This window comes from Engystomops pustulosus, unplaced genomic scaffold (genome assembly GCF_040894005.1).
Source record: "Engystomops pustulosus unplaced genomic scaffold, aEngPut4.maternal MAT_SCAFFOLD_97, whole genome shotgun sequence".
Lineage (NCBI taxonomy): Eukaryota > Metazoa > Chordata > Amphibia > Anura > Leptodactylidae > Engystomops > Engystomops pustulosus.
The window spans coordinates 1,047-28,289 of record NW_027284981.1 but is presented as its reverse complement, the minus strand read 5'-3'; the positions used below and the strand labels follow the sequence as shown (position 1 = coordinate 28,289).

The 27,243-nt window shown below is 46.6% G+C and overlaps 1 protein-coding gene across 1 annotated transcript; it reads left to right on the top strand.

Annotated features, from left to right (window-relative positions):
- Window positions 1-261: 261 nt before the first annotated feature.
- LOC140106989 (phosphatidylserine decarboxylase proenzyme, mitochondrial-like) lies at window positions 262-26,624 on the top strand. Its single transcript, XM_072131581.1, has 7 exons — window positions 262-406; window positions 12,401-12,471; window positions 12,602-12,734; window positions 12,814-13,044; window positions 13,259-13,391; window positions 13,511-13,648; window positions 26,434-26,624. Exons 2-7 carry the CDS (start codon window positions 12,425-12,427, stop codon window positions 26,595-26,597), a joined length of 846 nt encoding a protein of 281 aa, XP_071987682.1. The 5' UTR covers window positions 262-406; window positions 12,401-12,424; the 3' UTR covers window positions 26,598-26,624.
- Window positions 26,625-27,243: the final 619 nt, after the last annotated feature.

Genomic DNA, 27,243 nt, shown 5'->3' with positions numbered 1-27,243 from the left:
GTACTGTGCACTGTGTATATACAGGAGAAGTAGTACTGTGCACTGTATATATATACAGGAGAAGTAGTACTGTGCACTGTATATATATACAGGAGAAGTAGTACTGTGCACTGTATATATATACAGGAGAAGTAGCACTGTGCACTGCCCATATATACAGGAGAAGTAGTACTGTGCACTTGTTCTGTAGGTAGATGGTGCGATGCACATTCTCGCATTACGTAACTTTCCCGCTATCAGGGTCATTTCCCTTTAAGAGCACATGAGGAGTCGGAGGTTTTGGTCAGGGTTCGCTCCGTCATCACTTCCAGGATTGGCTGCGGCCCCTCAGCTCATACTCCGGGCAGGATATAAATAATCTACATCCTGTACAAGAGACAAGAGAGGAAGAGTCAGAAATCACAAAGTATGTAATGTATGTGATATACTCCGTGTCCTGAGAGTAATGTGTGTAATATACTCCGTGTCCTGAGAGTAATGGATGTGATATACTCAGTGTCCTGAGAGTAATGTGTGTAATATACTCCGTGTCCTGAGAGTAATGTATGTGATATACTCCGTGTCCTGGGAGTAATGTGTGTAATATACTCCGTGTCCTGGGAGTAATGGATGTAATATACTCAGTGTCCTGGGAGTAATGTGTGTAATATACTCCGTGTCCTGAGAGTAATGTGTGTGATATACTCCGTGTCCTGAGAGTAATGGATGTAATATACTCCGTGTCCTGGGAGTAATGGATGTAATATACTCCGTGTCCTGAGAGTAATGTATGTGATATACTCAGTGTCCTGGGAGTAATGTGTGTAATATACTCCGTGTCCTGAGAGTAATGGATGTAATATACTCCGTGTCCTGAGAGTAATGTGTGTGATATACTCCGTGTCCTGAGAGTAATGTGTGTAATATACTCCGTGTCCTGAGAGTAATGTATGTGATATACTCCGTGTCCTGAGAGTAATGTGTGTAATATACTCCGTGCCCTGAGAGTAATGTGTGTAATATACTCCGTGTCCTGAGAGTAATGGATGTAATATACTCCGTGTCCTGAGAGTAATGTGTGTAATATACTCCGTGTCCTGAGAGTAATGTGTGTAATATACTCCGTGTCCTGAGAGTAATGTGTGTGATATACTCCGTGTCCTGAGAGTAATGGATGTAATATACTCCGTGTCCTGGGAGTAATGGATGTAATATACTCCGTGTCCTGAGAGTAATGTGTGTGATATACTCCGTGTCCTGAGAGTAATGTGTGTGATATACTCCGTGTCCTGAGAGTAATGTGTGTAATATACTCCGTGTCCTGAGAGTAATGTGTGTGATATACTCCGTGTCCTGAGAGTAATGGATGTAATATACTCCGTGTCCTGGGAGTAATGGATGTAATATACTCCGTGTCCTGAGAGTAATGTATGTGATATACTCAGTGTCCTGGGAGTAATGTGTGTAATATACTCCGTGTCCTGAGAGTAATGGATGTAATATACTCCGTGTCCTGAGAGTAATGTGTGTGATATACTCCGTGTCCTGAGAGTAATGTGTGTAATATACTCCGTGTCCTGAGAGTAATGTATGTGATATACTCCGTGTCCTGAGAGTAATGTGTGTAATATACTCCGTGCCCTGAGAGTAATGTGTGTAATATACTCCGTGTCCTGAGAGTAATGGATGTAATATACTCCGTGTCCTGAGAGTAATGTGTGTAATATACTCCGTGTCCTGAGAGTAATGTGTGTAATATACTCCGTGTCCTGAGAGTAATGTGTGTGATATACTCCGTGTCCTGAGAGTAATGTGTGTAATATACTCAGTGTCCTGAGAGTAATGTGTGTAATATACTCCGTGTCCTGAGAGTAATGTGTGTAATATACTCCGTGTCCTGAGAGTAATGTGTGTAATATACTCCGTGTCCTGAGAGTAATGTGTGTGATATACTCCGTGTCCTGAGAGTAATGTGTGTAATATACTCCGTGTCCTGAGAGTAATGTGTGTGATATACTCCGTGTCCTGGGAGTAATGTATGTGATATACTCAGTGTCCTGAGAGTAATGGGTGTGTAATATACTCCGTGTCCTGAGAGTAATGTATGTGATATACTCCGTGTCCTGAGAGTAATGTGTGTGATATACTCCGTGTCCTGAGAGTAATGTGTGTAATATACTCCGTGTCCTGAGAGTAATGTGTGTGATATACTCCGTGTCCTGAGAGTAATGTGTGTAATATACTCCGTGTCCTGAGAGTAATGGATGTAATATACTCCGTGTCCTGAGAGTAATGTGTGTAATATACTCCGTGTCCTGAGAGTAATGTGTGTAATATACTCCGTGTCCTGAGAGTAATGTGTGTGATATACTCCGTGTCCTGAGAGTAATGTGTGTAATATACTCCGTGTCCTGGGAGTAATGTATGTGATATACTCCGTGTCCTGAGAGTAATGTGTGTGATATACTCCGTATCCTGAGAGTAATGTGTGTAATATACTCCGTGTCCTGAGAGTAATGTGTGTAATATACTCCGTGTCCTGAGAGTAATGTGTGTAATATACTCCGTGTCCTGAGAGTAATGTGTGTGATATACTCAGTGTCCTGGGAGTAATGTATGTGATATACTCCGTGTCCTGAGAGTAATGTGTGTAATATACTCCGTGTCCTGAGAGTAATGTGTGTAATATACTCCGTGTCCTGAGAGTAATGTGTGTGATATACTCAGTGTCCTGGGAGTAATGGATGTGATATACTCAGTGTCCTGGGAGTAATGGATGTGATATACTCCGTGTCCTGAGAGTAATGTGTGTGATATACTCAGTGTCCTGGGAGTAATGTGTGTGATATACTCCGTGTCCTGAGAGTAATGTATGTAATATACTCCGTGTCCTGAGAGTAATGGATGTAATATACTCAGTGTCCTGGGAGTAATGTGTGTAATATACTCCGTGTCCTGAGAGTAATGGATGTGATATACTCAGTGTCCTGGGAGTAATGGATGTAATATACTCCGTGTCCTGGGAGTAATGTATGTGATATACTCCGTGTCCTGAGAGTAATGTGTGTGATATACTCCGTGTCCTGAGAGTAATGTGTGTAATATACTCCGTGTCCTGAGAGTAATGTATGTGATATACTCAGTGTCCTGGGAGTAATGGATGTAATATACTCCGTGTCCTGGGAGTAATGTATGTGATATACTCCGTGTCCTGAGAGTAATGTGTGTGATATACTCAGTGTCCTGGGAGTAATGGATGTGATATACTCATTGTCCTGGGAGTAATGTATGTGATATACTCAGTGTCCTGGGAGTAATGGATGTAATATACTCCGTGTCCTGAGAGTAATGTGTGTAATATACTCCGTGTCCTGAGAGTAATGGATGTAATATACTCCGTGTCCTGAGAGTAATGTGTGTAATATACTCCGTGTCCTGAGAGTAATGTGTGTAATATACTCCGTGTCCTGAGAGTGATGTATGTGATATACTCCGTGTCCTGAGAGTAATGTGTGTAATATACTCCGTGTCCTGAGAGTAATGTGTGTAATATACTCCGTGTCCTGAGAGTAATGTGTGTAATATACTCCGTGTCCTGGGAGTAATGTGTGTAATATACTCCGTGTCCTGAGAGTAATGTATGTATAATACTCCGTGTCCTGAGAGTAATGTGTGTAATATACTCCGTGTCCTGGGAGTAATGTGTGTAATATACTCCGTGTCCTGAGAGTAATGTGTGTGATATACTCCGTGTCCTGGGAGTAATGTATGTGATATACTCAGTGTCCTGAGAGTAATGGGTGTGTAATATACTCCGTGTCCTGAGAGTAATGTATGTGATATACTCCGTGTCCTGAGAGTAATGTGTGTAATATACTCCGTGCCCTGAGAGTAATGTGTGTAATATACTCCGTGTCCTGAGAGTAATGTGTGTAATATACTCCGTGTCCTGAGAGTAATGTGTGTAATATACTCCGTGTCCTGAGAGTAATGTGTGTAATATACTCCGTGTCCTGAGAGTAATGTATGTAATATACTCCGTGTCCTGAGAGTAATGTGTGTGATATACTCCGTGTCCTGAGAGTAATGTGTGTAATATACTCTGTATCCTGGGAGTAATGTGTGTAATATACTCCGTGTCCTGAGAGTAATGTGTGTAATATACTCCGTGTCCTGAGAGTAATGTATGTGATATACTCCGTATCCTGGGAGTAATGTGTGTAATATACTCCGTGTCCTGAGAGTAATGGATGTAATATACTCCGTGTCCTGAGAGTAATGTGTGTGATATACTCCGTGTCCTGGGAGTAATGTGTGTGATATACTCCGTGTCCTGGGAGTAATGTGTGTGATATACTCTGTGTCCTGGGAGCAATGGATGTAATATACTCCTTATCCTGAGAGTAATGTGTGTATAATACTCCGTGTCCTGAGAGTAATGTGTGTAATATACTCCGTGTCCTGAGAGTAATGTGTGTAATATACTCAGTGTCCTGGGAGTAATGTATGTGATATACTCCGTGTCCTGAGAGTAATGTGTGTAATATACTCCGTGTCCTGAGAGTAATGTGTGTGATATACTCCGTGTCCTGAGAGTAATGGATGTAATATACTCCGTGTCCTGAGAGTAATGTGTGTAATATACTCCGTGTCCTGAGAGTAATGGATGTAATATACTCCGTGTCCTGAGAGTAATGTGTGTAATATACTCCGTGTCCTGAGAGTAATGTGTGTAATATACTCCGTGCCCTGAGAGTAATGTGTGTAATATACTCTGTGTCCTGAGAGTAATGGATGTAATATACTCCGTGTCCTGAGAGTAATGTGTGTAATATACTCCGTGTCCTGAGAGTAATGGATGTAATATACTCCGTGTCCTGGGAGTAATGTGTGTAATATACTCCGTGTCCTGAGAGTAATGTGTGTGATATACTCCGTGTCCTGAGAGTAATGTGTGTAATATACTCCGTGTCCTGAGAGTAATGTGTGTAATATACTCCGTGTCCTGAGAGTAATGTGTGTAATATACTCCGTGCCCTGAGAGTAATGTGTGTAATATACTCTGTGTCCTGAGAGTAATGGATGTAATATACTCCGTGTCCTGAGAGTAATGTGTGTAATATACTCCGTGTCCTGGGAGTAATGGATGTAATATACTCCGTGTCCTGAGAGTAATGGATGTAATATACTCCGTGTCCTGAGAGTAATGTGTGTAATATACTCCGTGTCCTGAGAGTAATGTGTGTAATATACTCCGTGTCCTGAGAGTAATGTATGTAATATACTCCGTATCCTGGGAGTAATGTATGTGATATACTCCGTGTCCTGAGAGTAATGTGTGTAATATACTCCGTGCCCTGAGAGTAATGGATGTAATATACTCCGTATCCTGGGAGTAATGTGTGTAATATACTCCGTGCCCTGAGAGTAATGTGTGTAATATACTCCGTGTCCTGAGAGTAATGTGTGTAATATACTCCGTGTCCTGAGAGTAATGTGTGTAATATACTCCGTGTCCTGAGAGTAATGTGTGTAATATACTCTGTATCCTGGGAGTAATGTGTGTAATATACTCCGTGTCCTGAGAGTAATGTGTGTAATATACTCTGTATCCTGAGAGTAATGTGTGTAATATACTCCGTGTCCTGGGAGTAATGTATGTGATATACTCCGTATCCTGGGAGTAATGTGTGTAATATACTCCGTGTCCTGGGAGTAATGTATGTGATATACTCAGTGTCCTGGGAGTAATGTATGTGATATACTCCGTGTCCTGAGAGTAATGTGTGTGATATACTCCGTGTCCTGGGAGTAATGTGTGTAATATACTCCGTGTCCTGAGAGTAATGTGTGTAATATACTCCGTGTCCTGAGAGTAATGTGTGTGATATACTCCGTGTCCTGAGAGTAATGTATGTGATATACTCCGTGTCCTGAGAGTAATGTGTGTAATATACTCCGTGTCCTGAGAGTAATGTATGTGATATACTCCGTGTCCTGAGAGTAATGTGTGTGATATACTCCGTGTCCTGAGAGTAATGTATGTGATATACTCCGTGTCCTGAGAGTAATGTGTGTAATATACTCCGTGTCCTGAGAGTAATGTATGTATAATACTCCGTGTCCTGAGAGTAATGTGTGTAATATACTCCGTGTCCTGAGAGTAATGTGTGTAATATACTCCGTGTCCTGAGAGTAATGTATGTATAATACTCCGTGTCCTGAGAGTAATGTGTGTAATATACTCCGTGTCCTGGGAGTAATGTGTGTAATATACTCCGTGTCCTGAGAGTAATGTATGTATAATACTCCGTGTCCTGAGAGTAATGTGTGTAATATACTCCGTGTCCTGGGAGTAATGTGTGTAATATACTCCGTGTCCTGAGAGTAATGTGTGTGATATACTCCGTGTCCTGGGAGTAATGTATGTGATATACTCAGTGTCCTGAGAGTAATGGGTGTGTAATATACTCCGTGTCCTGAGAGTAATGTATGTGATATACTCCGTGTCCTGAGAGTAATGTGTGTAATATACTCCGTGCCCTGAGAGTAATGTGTGTAATATACTCCGTGTCCTGAGAGTAATGTGTGTAATATACTCCGTGTCCTGAGAGTAATGTGTGTAATATACTCCGTGTCCTGAGAGTAATGTGTGTAATATACTCCGTGTCCTGAGAGTAATGTATGTAATATACTCCGTGTCCTGAGAGTAATGTGTGTGATATACTCCGTGTCCTGAGAGTAATGTGTGTAATATACTCCGTGTCCTGAGAGTAATGTGTGTAATATACTCCGTGTCCTGAGAGTAATGGATGTAATATACTCCGTGTCCTGAGAGTAATGTGTGTGATATACTCCGTGTCCTGGGAGTAATGTGTGTGATATACTCCGTGTCCTGAGAGTAATGTGTGTAATATACTCCGTGTCCTGAGAGTAATGGATGTAATATACTCCGTATCCTGAGAGTAATGTGTGTAATATACTCCGTGTCCTGAGAGTAATGTGTGTAATATACTCAGTGTCCTGGGAGTAATGTATGTGATATACTCCGTGTCCTGAGAGTAATGTGTGTAATATACTCCGTGTCCTGAGAGTAATGTGTGTAATATACTCCGTGTCCTGAGAGTAATGTATGTATAATACTCCGTGTCCTGAGAGTAATGTGTGTAATATACTCCGTGTCCTGAGAGTAATGGATGTAATATACTCCGTGTCCTGAGAGTAATGGATGTAATATACTCCGTGTCCTGAGAGTAATGTGTGTGATATACTCCGTGTCCTGGGAGTAATGTGTGTGATATACTCTGTGTCCTGGGAGCAATGGATGTAATATACTCCTTATCCTGAGAGTAATGTGTGTATAATACTCCGTGTCCTGAGAGTAATGTGTGTAATATACTCCGTGTCCTGAGAGTAATGGATGTAATATACTCCGTGTCCTGAGAGTAATGTGTGTAATATACTCCGTGTCCTGAGAGTAATGGATGTAATATACTCCGTGTCCTGAGAGTAATGTGTGTAATATACTCCGTGTCCTGAGAGTAATGTGTGTAATATACTCCGTGCCCTGAGAGTAATGTGTGTAATATACTCCGTGTCCTGAGAGTAATGGATGTAATATACTCCGTGTCCTGAGAGTAATGGATGTAATATACTCCGTGTCCTGAGAGTAATGTGTGTGATATACTCCGTGTCCTGGGAGTAATGTGTGTGATATACTCTGTGTCCTGGGAGCAATGGATGTAATATACTCCTTATCCTGAGAGTAATGTGTGTATAATACTCCGTGTCCTGAGAGTAATGTGTGTAATATACTCCGTGTCCTGAGAGTAATGGATGTAATATACTCCGTGTCCTGAGAGTAATGTGTGTAATATACTCCGTGTCCTGAGAGTAATGGATGTAATATACTCCGTGTCCTGAGAGTAATGTGTGTAATATACTCCGTGTCCTGAGAGTAATGTGTGTAATATACTCCGTGCCCTGAGAGTAATGTGTGTAATATACTCTGTGTCCTGAGAGTAATGGATGTAATATACTCCGTGTCCTGAGAGTAATGTGTGTAATATACTCCGTGTCCTGAGAGTAATGGATGTAATATACTCCGTGTCCTGAGAGTAATGTGTGTAATATACTCCGTGTCCTGAGAGTAATGTGTGTAATATACTCCGTGCCCTGAGAGTAATGTGTGTAATATACTCTGTGTCCTGAGAGTAATTGGATGTAATATACTCCGTGTCCTGAGAGTAATGTGTGTAATATACTCCGTGTCCTGAGAGTAATGGATGTAATATACTCCGTGTCCTGAGAGTAATGTGTGTAATATACTCCGTGTCCTGAGAGTAATGGATGTAATATACTCCGTGTCCTGAGAGTAATGTGTGTAATATACTCCGTGTCCTGAGAGTAATGTGTGTAATATACTCCGTGTCCTGAGAGTAATGTATGTAATATACTCCGTATCCTGGGAGTAATGTATGTGATATACTCCGTGTCCTGAGAGTAATGTGTGTAATATACTCCGTGCCCTGAGAGTAATGGATGTAATATACTCCGTGCCCTGAGAGTAATGTGTGTAATATACTCTGTGTCCTGAGAGTAATGTGTGTAATATACTCCGTGTCCTGAGAGTAATGGGTGTAATATACTCCGTGTCCTGAGAGTAATGTGTGTAATATACTCCGTGCCCTGAGAGTAATGTGTGTAATATACTCTGTATCCTGGGAGTAATGTGTGTAATATACTCCGTGTCCTGAGAGTAATGTGTGTAATATACTCTGTATCCTGAGAGTAATGTGTGTAATATACTCCGTGTCCTGGGAGTAATGGATGTGATATACTCCGTATCCTAGGAGTAATGTGTGTAATATACTCCGTGTCCTGAGAGTAATGTATGTGATATACTCTGTGTCCTGAGAGTAATGGATGTAATATACTCTGTATCCTGAGAGTAATGTGTGTAATATACTCCGTGTCCTGGGAGTAATGTATGTGATATACTCAGTGTCCTGGGAGTAATGTATGTGATATACTCCGTGTCCTGAGAGTAATGTGTGTGATATACTCCGTGTCCTGGGAGTAATGTGTGTAATATACTCCGTGTCCTGAGAGTAATGTGTGTAATATACTCCGTGTCCTGAGAGTAATGTATGTGATATACTCCGTGTCCTGAGAGTAATGTGTGTGATATACTCCGTGTCCTGAGAGTAATGTATGTGATATACTCCGTGTCCTGAGAGTAATGTGTGTAATATACTCCGTGTCCTGAGAGTAATGTATGTGATATACTCCGTGTCCTGAGAGTAATGTGTGTGATATACTCCGTGTCCTGAGAGTAATGTATGTGATATACTCCGTGTCCTGAGAGTAATGTGTGTAATATACTCCGTGTCCTGAGAGTAATGTGTGTAATATACTCCGTGTCCTGAGAGTAATGTGTGTAATATACTCCGTGTCCTGAGAGTAATGTGTGTAATATACTCCGTGTCCTGAGAGTAATGTATGTGATATACTCCGTGTCCTGAGAGTAATGTGTGTAATATACTCCGTGTCCTGGGAGTAATGTGTGTAATATACTCCGTGTCCTGAGAGTAATGTGTGTAATATACTCTGTATCCTGAGAGTAATGTGTGTAATATACTCCGTGTCCTGGGAGTAATGTGTGTAATATACTCTGTATCCTGGGAGTAATGTGTGTAATATACTCCGTGTCCTGAGAGTAATGTGTGTAATATACTCTGTATCCTGAGAGTAATGTGTGTAATATACTCCGTGTCCTGGGAGTAATGTATGTGATATACTCCGTATCCTGGGAGTAATGTGTGTAATATACTCCGTGTCCTGAGAGTAATGTATGTGATATACTCTGTGTCCTGAGAGTAATGTGTGTAATATACTCCGTGCCCTGAGAGTAATGTGTGTAATATACTCCGTGTCCTGAGAGTAATGTGTGTAATATACTCTGTGTCCTGAGAGTAATGTGTGTAATATACTCCGTGTCCTGAGAGTAATGTGTGTAATATACTCCGTGTCCTGAGAGTAATGGATGTAATATACTCAGTGTCCTGGGAGTAATGTATGTGATATACTCCGTGTCCTGAGAGTAATGTATGTGATATACTCCGTGTCCTGAGAGTAATGTATGTGATATACTCCGTATCCTGGGAGTAATGTGTGTAATATACTCCGTGTCCTGGGAGTAATGTATGTGATATACTCCGTGTCCTGAGAGTAATGTGTGTAATATACTCCGTGTCCTGGGAGTAATGTATGTGATATACTCCGTATCCTGGGAGTAATGTGTGTAATATACTCCGTGTCCTGGGAGTAATGTATGTGATATACTCCGTATCCTGGGAGTAATGTGTGTAATATACTCCGTGTCCTGAGAGTAATGTATGTGATATACTCCGTGTCCTGAGAGTAATGTGTGTGATATACTTTGTGTCCTGAGAGTAATGTGTGTAATATACTCCGTGTCCTGAGAGTAATGTGTGTAATATACTCCGTGTCCTGAGAGTAATGTGTGTAATATACTCCGTGTCCTGAGAGTAATGTATGTGATATACTCCGTATCCTGGGAGTAATGTGTGTAATATACTCCGTGTCCTGAGAGTAATGTGTGTAATATACTCCATGTCCTGAGAGTAATGTGTGTAATATACTCCGTGTCCTGAGAGTAATGTATGTGATATACTCCGTGTCCTGAGAGTAATGTATGTGATATACTCCGTGTCCTGAGAGTAATGTATGTGATATACTCCGTATCCTGGGAGTAATGTGTGTAATATACTCCGTGTCCTGAGAGTAATGTGTGTAATATACTCTGTATCCTGAGAGTAATGTGTGTGATATACTCCGTGTCCTGGGAGTAATGTATGTGATATACTCCGTATCCTGGGAGTAATGTGTGTAATATACTCCGTGTCCTGAGAGTAATGTGTGTAATATACTCTGTATCCTGAGAGTAATGTGTGTAATATACTCCGTGTCCTGAGAGTAATGTATGTGATATACTCCGTATCCTGGGAGTAATGTGTGTAATATACTCCGTGTCCTGAGAGTAATGTGTGTAATATACTCCATATCCTGAGAGTAATGTGTGTAATATACTCCGTGTCCTGAGAGTAATGTATGTGATATACTCCGTGTCCTGAGAGTAATGTATGTGATATACTCCGTGTCCTGAGAGTAATGTATGTGATATACTCCGTATCCTGGGAGTAATGTGTGTAATATACTCCGTGTCCTGAGAGTAATGTATGTGATATACTCTGTGTCCTGAGAGTAATGGATGTAATATACTCTGTATCCTGAGAGTAATGTGTGTAATATACTCCGTGTCCTGGGAGTAATGTATGTGATATACTCAGTGTCCTGGGAGTAATGTATGTGATATACTCCGTGTCCTGAGAGTAATGTGTGTGATATACTCCGTGTCCTGAGAGTAATGTGTGTGATATACTCCGTGTCCTGGGAGTAATGTGTGTAATATACTCCGTGTCCTGAGAGTAATGTGTGTAATATACTCCGTGTCCTGAGAGTAATGTGTGTGATATACTCCGTGCCCTGAGAGTAATGGATGTAATATACTCCGTGTCCTGGGAGTAATGTATGTGATATACTCCGTGTCCTGAGAGTAATGTGTGTGATATACTCCGTGTCCTGAGAGTAATGTGTGTAATATACTCCGTGTCCTGAGAGTAATGTATGTGATATACTCCGTGTCCTGAGAGTAATGTATGTGATATACTCCGTGTCCTGAGAGTAATGTATGTGATATACTCCGTATCCTGGGAGTAATGTGTGTAATATACTCCGTGTCCTGAGAGTAATGTGTGTAATATACTCCGTGTCCTGAGAGTAATGGATGTAATATACTCTGTGTCCTGAGAGTAATGTATGTGATATACTCCGTGTCCTGAGAGTAATGTGTGTAATATACTCCGTGTCCTGAGAGTAATGTGTGTAATATACTCCGTGTCCTGAGAGTAATGTGTGTAATATACTCCGTGTCCTGAGAGTAATGTGTGTAATATACTCCGTGTCCTGAGAGTAATGTATGTGATATACTCTGTGTCCTGAGAGTAATGGATGTAATATACTCTGTATCCTGAGAGTAATGTGTGTAATATACTCCGTGTCCTGGGAGTAATGTATGTGATATACTCAGTGTCCTGGGAGTAATGTATGTGATATACTCCGTGTCCTGAGAGTAATGTGTGTGATATACTCCGTGTCCTGAGAGTAATGTGTGTGATATACTCCGTGTCCTGGGAGTAATGTGTGTAATATACTCCGTGTCCTGAGAGTAATGTGTGTAATATACTCCGTGTCCTGAGAGTAATGTGTGTAATATACTCCGTGTCCTGAGAGTAATGTGTGTGATATACTCCGTGTTCATTCAGCTTTTCTCCGTTAGTTTCAGGCTTCTCCCAGATCCGTCATGTGTAAAGCTTCCGGTCATTCAGGAGTTCAAAGGTCAAGGAAATGGTTAGTACCCCTATAGTACAGGAACCGGAATAATTAGATGAAACATCCAGAACGTGAACCTCTGGCCCCTCCCCCTCGGACGCTTTCTTCTTCCTTAGTAACCTCCCACCCCTGGATCTTCTCTCCGCAGGTTATCCGTTCCTCGCCTTTCCATTAGGCGCCGCTTCAGTCAGCTGCGGCCGCCATTTCTGCGCTTACGCTCCTGGCAGCTTCTGAAACCCCTGGCAAAGGCTGGATTACAGCCGAGCACCCGAGTCAGCAGGGTGGGTGGACAATGGTGACCTCTTGTGCGGTTGGTTCTCAGATGATGGTCTCCTGACTGCGTCTTCTTCTCCCTCGCAGGCGGTCTATGCTAGAGCCCCCACTCGCCTGCTGTCTCGCCTTTGGGGTCTGCTGAATGAGGTTAGCCTGCCTCACTGGCTGCGCCGACCCCTCCTGTCCATGTATGTGTGGGCCTTCTCTGTCAACATGGAAGAGGCTGAGGAAGAAGATCTGAACAGATACAGAAATTTGGGGGAACTCTTCAGACGTCCCTTAAAGCCGACAGCTCGTACCATTTCTCAGCAGAATCTAGTGAGTATCAGGTGGTGGCGTCCCCGCGTCTGGACCTGTCAGGATGGCGGCTTCTCCAGTTCCATTTACTTCTTCTTTCCTGGTCTTTCCTTCTGCTCCAAGTATTTATCAGATAAAGTGAGAGAATTTGTGTCTGTAGATAAACTGGATTATCGTGCTCGGAGCATCACCTGGATGTAATGGCCATGCTTCTCCTGCTTCTCCATGTCTCTAGGTCAGTCCCTGTGATGGTCGGGTCCTACATTGTGGCAGAACTCGTGGTTCGCAGATTGAGCAAGTTAAAGGTCTCACATATTCATTGGAGAATTTCCTGGGACCCCAAGACTGGCGGGGATCAGAGAACATAGGTATACACCAAAGTTCCTCTAATTTTAGAAATCTGTGAGAGCCCCGTGTGGTCTGTCATGTGTGGACCCTCCAATCATCACAAAGCTTCCTCCATAACTATGTGCGATGTTTCTTTAAGGGCTTCCATATCTGCAGCAGTTGGGTATACGCCCTTCTAATCGGCTCTTCCATCATGTTGTGTACTTGGCCCCAGGTGATTATCATCGATTCCATTCTCCAGCTGATTGGAGCATTCAGCACAGAAGACATTTTCCAGGTAAATTGAATGCAAACCTTCTCTATCACCCAAATCAACATTATACATAATCCTGCCCCACACACACAGGGGAATGGTACATGATCCCCCCCCCCCACACACACAGGGGAATAGTACATGATCCTCCCACACACACACACACACACACACACACACACAGGGGAATGGTACATGATCCTCCCACACACACACACACACACACACACAGGGGAATGGTACATGATCCTCCCACACACACACACACACACACACACACACACACACACAGGGGAATGGTACATGATCCTCCCACACACACACAGAGGGGAATGGTACATGATCCTCCCACACACACACACACACACGGGAATGGTACATGATCCTCCCACACACACACGGGAATGGTACATGATCCTCCCACACACACAGGGGAATGGTACATGATCCTGCCCCACACACACAGGGGAATGGTACATGATCCTCCCACACACACACACACACACACAGGGGAATGGTACATGATCCTGCCCCACACACACACACAGGGGAATGGTACATGATCCTCCCACACACACACACACAGGGGAATGGTACATGATCCTCCCACACACACACACACACACAGGGGAATGGTACATGATCCTGCCCCCCCACACACACACACACACACACACACACACACACACACACAGGAGAATGGTACATGATCCTGCCCCACACACACACACACACACACACACACACACACACACAGGAGAATGGTACATGATCCTGCCCCACACACACAGGGGAATGGTACATGATCCTCCCACACACACACACACACACACAGGGGAATGGTACATGATCCTGCCCCACACACACACACAGGGGAATGGTACATGATCCTCCCACACACACACACACAGGGGAATGGTACATGATCCTCCCACACACACACACACACACAGGGGAATGGTACATGATCCTGCCCCCCCACACACACACACACACACACACACACACACACACACACACAGGAGAATGGTACATGATCCTGCCCCACACACACACACACACACACACACACACACACACACAGGAGAATGGTACATGATCCTGCCCCACACACACAGGGGAATGGTACATGATCCTCCCACACACACACACACACACACACAGGGGAATGGTACATGATCCTGCCCCACACACACACACACACACACACAGGGGAATGGTACATGATCCTCCCACACACACACACACAGGGGAATGGTACATGATCCTCCCACACACACACACACACACACACACACACACAGGGGAATGGTACATGATCCTGCCCCACACACACACACACACACACACACACACACACACAGGAGAATGGTACATGATCCTGCCCCACACACACACACACACACACACACACACAGGAGAATGGTACATGATCCTGCCCCACACACACAGGGGAATGGTACATGATCCTCCCACACACACACACACACACACACACAGGGGAATGGTACATGATCCTGCCCCACACACACACACACACACACACACAGGAGAATGGTACATGATCCTGCCCCACACACACAGGGGAATGGTACATGATCCTCCCACACACACACACACAGGGGAATGGTACATGATCCTGCCCCACACACACACACACAGGGGAATGGTACATGATCCTGCCCCACACACACACACACACAGGGGAATGGTACATGATCCTGCCCCACACACACACACACACAGGGGAATGGTACATGATCCTGCCCCACACACACACACACAGGAGAATGGTACATGATCCTGCCCCACACACACAGGGGAATGGTACATGATCCTCCCACACACACACACACACGCGCACACACACACGCGCACACACACACACACACACACACACAGGAGAATGGTACATGATCCTGCCCCACACACACAGGGGAATGGTACATGATCCTCCCACACACACACACACACACACACACACACACACATAGGGGAATGGTACATGATCCTCCCACACACACACACGCACACACACACACACAGGGGAATGGTACATGATCCTCCCCCACCACACACACGCACACACACACACACAGGGGAATGGTACATGATCCTCCCCCACACACACAGCGGAATGGTACATGATCCTCCCACACACACACACACACACACACACACACACACACACACACACACAGGAGAATGGTACATGATCCTCCCACAGACACACACACACACACAGGAGAATGGTACATGATCCTCCCACACACGCACACACACACAGGGGAATGGTACATGATCCTCCCACACACGCACACACACACAGGGGAATGGTACATGATCCTCCCCCACACACACAGGGGAATAGTACATGATCCTCCCACACACACACACACACACAGGGGAATGGTACATGATCCTCCCCCACACACACAGGGGAATGGTACATAATCCTCCCCCTCCACCCCACACACACAGGGGAATGGTACATGATCCTCCCACAATTATAAATGAACACAGATGTACGCTATACGCTATATGGCTCTGCACACCACCAGCTCCCCCCTACCTGCAGAGAACCCCTTCCTCTGCACAAGTGTAAGGCAATGTACGATGATGAATCAGTTGGAAAAAACCTTGCTATGTCCCAAAACCAAGGTGCGGTTTGACTAAGTTTACAAATGTACAACGTCTGGGGGGAAAAAAACCCAAAATACTGAAAAAAAAAGTGTGATGGGCGCTAGCCCAGGGTCCACGCTCGGTTTTACCTGTAAAGATGGCAAAGTCCTGTCGTAGAATGCGGTGGGGGGAAGGAGAAGAGCTGGGGAGAAGACCCCACAGACTCCTGAGGAAGCTAGGCGACTAGCGATACGCGTGGGGTCTTCTCCCCAGCTCTTCTCCTTCCCCCCACCGCATTCTACGACAGGACTTTGCCATCTTTACACTTAGTCAAACCGCACCTTGGTTTTGGGACATAGCAAGGTTTTTTCCAACTGATTCATCATCGTACATTGCCTTACACTTGTGCAGAGGAAGGGGTTCTCTGCAGGTAGGGGGGAGCTGGTGGTGTGCAGAGCCACCAGCACTATCATATGCTGGGCTGCTCTGCCTGTTGAATTTGTGTGCTTTGCACACTTTTTAATGGTTTTTATTGTTGTTTGTTCTTGCTGTGCTCTTTTTGCATTATTAATAAAATTGTATATCTTTGGTCATATAGCGTACATCTGTGTTCATTTATAATTTTAGTAGTTTTTGGTACAGCTTTGGCCGCCATTGTATGCTTTTTACTTTAGTGGTGCCGATCCCAGTCTCTAATCCTGCATGATCCTCACACACACACACACACACACACACACACACACAGGGGAATAGTACATGATCCCCCACACACACACACACACACACAGGGGAATAGTACATGATCCTCCCCCACACACAGGGGAATAGTACATGATCCCCCCCCACACACACACAGGGGAATAGTACATGATCCCCCACACACACACACACAGGGGAATAGTACATGATCCTCCCCCACACACACACAGGGGAATAGTACATGATCCCCCCCCCACACACACACAGGGGAATAGTACATGATCCCCCCCCCACACACACACACACAGGGGAATAGTACATGATCCCCCCCCCCACACACACACACAGGGGAATAGTACATGATCCCCCCCCACACACACACAGGGGAATAGTACATGATCCCCCCCCCCCACACACAGGGGAATAGTACATGATCCCCCCCCACACACACACACAGGGGAATAGTACATGATCCTCCCACACACACACACACACACACACAGGGGAATGGTACATGATCCTCACACACACACACAGGGGAATGGTACATGATCCTCCCACACACACACACAGGAGAATGGTACATGATCCTCCCCCCCCCCCCACACACACACACACAGGGGAATGGTACATGATCCTCCCACACACACACACACACACAGGGGAATGGTACATGATCCTCCCACACACACACACACACAGGGGAATGGTACATGATCCTCCCACACACACACACAGGGGAATGGTACATGATCCTCCCACACACACACACAGGGGAATAGTACATGATCCCCCCCCCACACACACAGGGGAATAGTACATGATCTCCCCCCCCCCCCCACACACACACACAGGGGAATGGTACATGATCCTCCCACACACACACACAGGGGAATAGTACATGACCCCCCCCCCCCCACACACACACACACACATACACACACACAGGGGAATAGTACATGATCCTCCCACACACACACAGGGGAATGGTACATGATCCTCCCACACACACACACACACAACACACACACACACACGGGAATGGTACATGATCCTCCCACACACACACACACACACACACACACAGGGGAATGGTACATGATCCTCACACACACACACACACACACACAGGGGAATGGTACATGATCCTCCCACACACACACACACAGGGGAAAGGTACATGACCTCCCCCACACACAGGAGAATGGTACATGATCCCCCCCCACACACACACACAGGGGAATAGTACATGATCCTCCCACACACACACACACACACAGGGGAATGGTACATGATCCTCACACACACACACACACACACACACACACACAGGGGAATGGTACATGATCCTCCCACACACACACAGAGGGGAATGGTACATGATCCTCCCCCCCACACACACACGGGAATGGTACATGATCCTCCCACACACACACACACACAGGGGAATGGTACATGATCCTCCCACACACACACACAGGGGAATGGTACATGATCCTCCCACACACACACACAGGGGAATAGTACATGATCCCCCCCCCACACACACAGGGGAATAGTACATGATCTCCCCCCCCCCCCACACACACAGGGGAATGGTACATGATCCTCCCACACACACACACACACAGGGGAATGGTACATGATCCTCCCACACACACACACACACACGGGAATGGTACATGATCCTCCCACACACACACACACACAGGGGAATGGTACATGATCCTCCCCCACACACACACAGGGGAATGGTACATGATCCTCCCACACACACACACAGGGGAATGGTACATGATCCTCCCACACACACACACAGGGGAATAGTACATGATCCCCCCCCCACACACACAGGGGAATAGTACATGATCTCCCCCCCCCCCCCACACACACAGGGGAATGGTACATGATCCTCCCACACACACACACAGGGGAATAGTACATGACCCCCCCCCACACACACACACACACACACACACACACAGGGGAATAGTACATGATCCTCCCACACACACACAGGGGAATGGTACATGATCCTCCCACACACACACACACACAGGGGAATGGTACATGATCCTCCCACACACACACACAGGGGAATGGTACATGATCCTCCCACACACACACACACACAGGGGAAAGGTACATGACCTCCCCCACACACAGGAGAATGGTACATGATTCTCCCCCCCCCCACACACACAGGAGAATGGTACATGATCCCCCCCCACACACACACACAGGAGAATGGTACATGATCCCCCCCCCACACACACACACACAGGGGAATGGTACATGATCCTCCCCCACACACACACACACACAGGGGAATGGTACATGATCCTCCCCCCCACACACACACACAGGGGAATGGTACATGATCCTCCCCCCCCCCACACCCACACACAGGAGAATGGTACATGATTCTCCCCCACACACACACAGGAGAATGGTACATGATCCCCCCCACACACACACACACACAGGAGAATGGTACATGATCCCCCCCCCCACACACACACACACACACACAGGGGAATAGTACATGACCTCCCCCACACACACACACAGGAGAATGGTACATGATCCCCCCCCACACACACACAGGAGAATGGTACATGATCCCCCCCCCCCCCCCCACACACAGGGGAATGGTACATGATCCTCCCCCCCCCCACACACACACACACACAGGGGAATGGTACATGATCCTCCCCCCCCCCACACACACAGGGGAATGGTGCATGATCCTCCCCCCCACACACAGGGGAATGGTACATGATCCTCTCTCCCCCCCCCCTCCCCCCCACACACACACAGGGGAATGGTACATGATCCTCCCCCCCACACACAGGGGAATGGTACATGATCCTCTCCCCCCCCCCCCACACACACACACACACACACAGGGGAATAGTCAGGGGTGTACCAAGCCTGTCTGCTGCCTGAGGCGAGCCATAGAGACGCCCCCCCCTCCCCCCCCCGCCATTTATAAGGGAATGTCAGGACCAGATCCATCATATTGGTTTGGTGTGAAAATACATACAGTGTACAGCCATGTAGTATAAAACTCATAGAGTACCGTCATGTAGTAGAAAACATATACAGCCAGGGCCCCCATTGAATGTAGTCCAGACAGGGAACAGTAATATACCCCCCACGCCAGCAATGACTGTATACAGCTCCCCCCAAAAGAAAGCAATTACTGTATACATATATATATTGCACACACATCACAAATTACACACACATATACATAAACCTATTTCATGTTATACCTGTATATACAGTATACACGCATTACACCTATATCTACACCCTTCACATGGTATACGTGCATATACACATACGTGGCACCTATATATACACACACCTATTACATGTTATACCCCTATATACACACATATATAATACATTACACCTATATATACAGCTATTACAAGTCATACTTCTATATACACACGCATTACACCTATATATATACAGCTATTACATGTCATACACATTACACCTATATATACAGCTATTACATGTTAAACCTCTATATACACAAGCATTACATATATATATATATATATACATACACACACAGCTATTACATGTCATACCTCTATATATACATGCATTACATCTATATATATACAGCTATTACATGTCATACATCTACATACATACGGATTACACCTATATATACAGCTATTACATGTCATACCTCTATATATACATGCATTACATCTATATATATACAGCTATTACATGTCATACCTCTACATACATACGGATTACACCTATATATACAGCTATTACATGTCATACCTCTATATATACATGCATTACATCTATATATATACAGCTATTACATGTCATACCTCTATATACACACACATTACACCTATATATACAGCTATTACATGTCATACCTCTACATACATACGGATTACACCTATATATACAGCTATTACATGTCATACCTCTATATATACATGCATTACATCTATATATATATACAGCTATTACATGTCATACCTCTACATACATACGGATTACACCTATATATACAGCTATTACATGTCATACCTCTACATACATACGTATTACACCTATATATACAGCTATTACATGTCATACCTCTACATACATACGTATTACACCTATATATACAGCTATTACATGTCATACCTCTACATACATACGTATTACACCTATATATACAGCTATTACATGTCATACCTCTACATACATACGGATTACACCTATATATACGGTTATTACATGTCATACCTCTACATACATACGTATTACACCTATATATACAGCTATTACATGTCATACCTCTACATACATACGGATTACACCTATATATACGGTTATTACATGTCATACCTGTTACATGTTTACATGTTATACCTCTATATACACACACATGACATGTTTTACACACATATACACATGACAAAACACATATAAACAGAGAACACACACACATATACATTACACTTACCTGGTATACAGCAGCAGGTCCAGGTCAGGCAGTGGATACATCAGGGAGGCCTATGGAGCTGTCTCCTCTGTGCAGGAGGCGGGGTTGGGGGCGGGGCTTCTCCTGTCAGCTCTGCCGGGGCCTGCACCTCCAGGGAGACCAGCCACAGGTTTGAATGTGGCGCTCCCTAGCTCCTCCTCCCCTGGCTCCTCCAGGCTGCTCGTGCACTAGTGACATAGGAAGCGCTAGTAAGCACTTCCTATGTCACAGCAGCACCGCACAGGAAGTCCTGCGCGGTGCTGTCAGCAATGGTACTTGCATCTGAATGATGCAAGTACTATTGTAAGTAGTAGCGGCGCAGCCTGACAGCGTGCAAAATGCCGCCTCTCCACCAGCAGGAGGCGCACCGCCCTGAGGCGAAAGTCTCAACTCGCCTCATGGCTGGTGCGCCCCTGGGAATAGTACATGATCCCCCCCCCCACACACACACACAGGGGAATAGTACATGATCCTCCCCCACACACACAGGGGAATGGTACATGATCCTCCCCCACACACACACACACACAGGAGAATGGTACATATCCTGCCCCACACACACAGGGGAATAGTACATGATCCCCCCCCCACACACACACACAGGGGAATAGTACATGATCCTCCCCCACACACACAGGGGAATGGTACATGATCCTCCCCCACACACACACACAGGAGAATGGTACATGATCCTCCCCCACACACACAGGGGAATGGTACATGATCCTCCCCCACACACACACACAGGAGAATGGTACATGATCCTCCCCCACACACACAGGGGAATGGTACATGATCCTCCACACACACACACACAGGGGAATGGTACATGATCCACACACACACAGGGGAATAGTACATGATCCCCCCCCCACACACACACAGGGAATAGTACATGACCTCCCCCACACACACACAGGAGAATGGTACATGATCCTCCCCCCCCCCCACACACACACACAGGAGAATGGTACATGATCCCCCCCCACACACACACAGGAGAATGGTACATGATCCTACCCCCCCACCACACACACACACAGGAGAATGGTACATGATCCCCCCCCCACACACACACAGGAGAATGGTACATGATCCTCCCCCCCCCCCCCACACACACACAGGAGAATGGTACATGATCCTCCCCCACACACACACACACAGGAGAATGGTACATGATCCTCCCACACACACAGGGGAATGGTACATGATCCCCCCCCCCCCACAGCGGAATGGTACATGATCCTCCCCCCCTCCACACACACAGGAGAATGGTACATGATCCTCCCACACACACACACACACACAGGAGAATGGTACATGATCCTCCCACACACACAGGGGAATGGTACATGATCCTCCCACACACACACACACAGGGGAATGGTACATGATCCTCCCACACACACACACACACACACACACACACACACACACACAGGGGAATGGTACATGATCCTGCCCCCCCCCCACACACACACACACACACACACACACACAACACACACACACACACAGGGGAATGGTACATGATCCTCCCCCCACACACACACAGGGAATGGTACATGATCCTCCCCCCCACACACACACACAAGGGAATGGTACATGATCCTCCCACACACACCAGGGGAATGGTACATGATCCCCCCCCCCACAGCGGAATGGTACATGATCCTCCCCCCCTCACACACACAGGAGAATGGTACATGATCCTCCCACACACACACACACAGGGAGAATGGTACATGATCCTCCCACACACACAGGGGAATGGTACATGATCCTCCACACACACACACACAGGGGAATGGTACATGATCCTCCCCCCCACACACACACAGGGGAATGGTACATGATCCCCCCCCCCCACACACACACACACAGGGGAATGGTACATGATCCTCCCACACACACACAGGGAATGGTCCATGATGCCCCCCCCCCCCACACACACACAGGGGAATGGTACATGATCCTCCCACACACACACACAGGGGAATGGTACATGATCCTCCCCCACACACACACACACAGCGGAATGGTACATGATCCTCCCACACACACACACAGGGGAATGGTACATGATCCTCCCCCACACACACACACACAGCGGAATGGTACATGATCCTCCCACACACACACACAGGAGAATGGTACATGATCCTCCCCCACACACACACACACACACACAGGAGAATGGTACATGATCCTCCCACACACACACACACACACACACAGGGGAATGGTACATAATCCTCCCACACACACACACACACACACACAGGGGATGGTACATGATCCCCCCCCCCCACACACACACATGGGAATGGTACATAATCCTCACACACACACACACACAGGGGATGGTACATGATCCCCCCCCACACACACAAAGGAGAATGGTACATGATCCCCCCCCCCCACACAACACAGGAGAATGGTACATGATCCTCACACACACACACACACAGGGGAATGGTACATGATCCCCCCCCCCCCCCACACAGGGGAATGGTACATGATCCCCCCCCCCCCACACACACACACACAGGGGAATGGTACACGTCCCCCCCCCCCCCCCCCCCACACACACACACACAGGGGAATGGTACATGATCCTCCTACACACACACAGGGGAATGGTACATGATCCTCCCCACACACACACAGGGGAATGGTACATGATCCCCCCCCACCCACACACACACACACACACAGGAGAATGGTACATGATCCTCCCACACACACACAGGAGAATGGTACATGATCCTCCCACACACACACAGGAGAATGGTACATGATCCTCCCACACACACACACACACAGGAGAATGGTACATGATCCTCCCACACACACAGGGAAACGGTACATGATCCTTCCACACACACAGGGAAACGGTACATGATCCTCCCACACACACACAGGAGAATGGTACATGATCTCCCACACACACACAGGAGAATGGTACATGATCCTCCCACACACACACAGGAGAATGGTACATGATCCTCCCACACACACACAGGGGAATGGTACATGATCCTCCCACACACACACAGGGGAATGGTACATGATCCCCCCCCCCCACACACACACACACACACACAGGAGAATGGTACATGATCCCCCCACACACACACACACACACAGGAGAATGGTACATGATCCTCCCACACACACACACACCACGGGAATGGTACATGATCCTCCCACACACACACACACACACACAGGGGAATGGTACATGATCCCCCCCCCCCCCACACACACACACACAGGGGAATGGTACACGTTCCCCCCCCCCCCCCACACACACACACAGGGGAATGGTACATGATCCTCCTACACACACACAGGGGAATGGTACATGATCCTCCCACACACACACAGGGAAATGGTACATGATCCTCCCACACACACACACACACACACACACACACACAGGAGAATGAATACTACATGATCCTCCCCGCCCCTACATACACACAGGGGAATGGTACATGATCCCCCCCACCCACACACACACACACACACACACAGGAGAATGGTACATGATCCTCCCACACACACAGGAGAATGGTACATGATCCTCCCACACACACACAGGAGAATGGTACATGATCCTCCCACACACACACACACACAGGAGAATGGTACATGATCCTCCCACACACACAGGGAAACGGTACATGATCCTTCCACACACACAGGGAAACGGTACATGATCCTCCCACACACACACAGGAGAATGGTACATGATCCTCCCACACACACACAGGAGAATGGTACATGATCCTCCCACACACACACAGGAGAATGGTACATGATCCTCCCACACACACACAGGGGAATGGTACATGATCCTCCCACACACACACAGGGGAATGGTACATGATCCCCCCCCCCCCCCCCCCCACACACACACACACAGGAGAATGGTACATGATCCCCCCCACACACCACACACACACAGGAGAATGGTACATGATCCTCCCACACACACACACACACACACACACACGGGAATGGTACATGATCCTCCCACACACACACACACACAGGGGAATGGTACATGATCCTCCCACAGACACAGGGAAACGGTACATGATCCTCCCACACACACAGGGAAACGGTACATGATCCTCCCACACACACAGGGAAACGGTACATGATCCTCCCACACACACAGGGAAACGGTACATGATCCTCCCACACACACACACAGGAGAATGGTACATGATCCTCCCCCCCCCCCCCACACACACAGGAGAATGGTACATGATCCTCCACACACACACACACACACACACACACACACACACACACACACACACGAGAATGGTACATGATCCTCCCACACACACACACAGGAGAATGGTACATGATCCTCCCACACACACAACACAGGAGAATGGTACATGATCCTCCCACACACACACACAGGAGAATGGTACATGATCCTCCCACACACACACAGGAGAATGGTACATGATCCTCCCACACACACACACAGGAGAATGGTACATGATCCTCCCACACACACACACAGGAGAATGGTACATGATCCTCCCACACACACACACAGGGAAACGGTACATGATCCTCCCACACACACACACAGGGAAACGGTACATGATCCTCCCACACACACACAGGGGAATGGTACATGATCCTCCCACACACACACACACAGGGGAATGGTACATGATCCTCCCACACACACACAGGAGAATGGTGCATGATCCTCCCACACACACACACACAGGGAAACGGTACATGATCCTCCCACACACACACAGGGGAATGGTACATGATCCTCCCACACACACACAGGAGAATGGTACATGATCCTCCCCCCCCACACACACACAGGAGAATGGTACATGATCCTCCCACACACACCAGGGGAATGGTACATGATCCTCCCACACACACACAGGATAATTTTTTTTCTACCTGCAATTCCTAGGCTCCCTGCTCTCAGTCAGCCCTCATGTTGCCCGTTGGGTGCCCGGACTGTTTTGTCAGAATGAACGTGTGGTACTCAGTGGTTTATGGCAGTTTGGCTTCTTCTCTCTTACTGCTGTGGGGGCCACAATGTTGGATCTATTCATATTTATGGTGATTCTGTAAGTATTACACATCTCTCAGTGCTACGGGACAGGGTGAGATTATCGTTATGTAATGATTCTACAGCAGCAGGGGAATAATGGCGCCTTACAGATAAGGGGCTCACATACAATAAGACAAGAACAAATGCAACATACAAAAACTACTGAGACCTGAAACAAGGGAGGTAGGACCCTGCCCGCGTGGGTTCACAATCTGTATGGAGGGGAGCTGGAGGCACGAGGTGAGGTCACAATCTATATGGAGGGGAGCTGGAGGCGCGAGGCGAGGACACAATCTATATGGAGGGGAGCTGGAGGCGCGAGGCGAGGACACAATCTATATGAAGGGGAGATGGAGACAGGAGGTGAGGACACAATCTATATGGAGGGTAGATGGAGACACGAGGTGAGGACACAATCTGTATGGAGGGGAGCTGGAGGCACGAGGGGAGGACACAATCTATATGGAGGCACGAGGTGAGGACACAATCTGTATGGAGGGGAGATGGAGACACGAGGTGAGGGAGCACAATCTATATGGAGGGGAGCTGGAGGCACGAGGTGAGGTCACAATCTATATGGAGGGTAGCTGGAGGCACGAGGTGAGGTCACAATCTATATGGAGGGTAGATGGAGACACGAGGGGAGGACACAATCTATATGGAGGG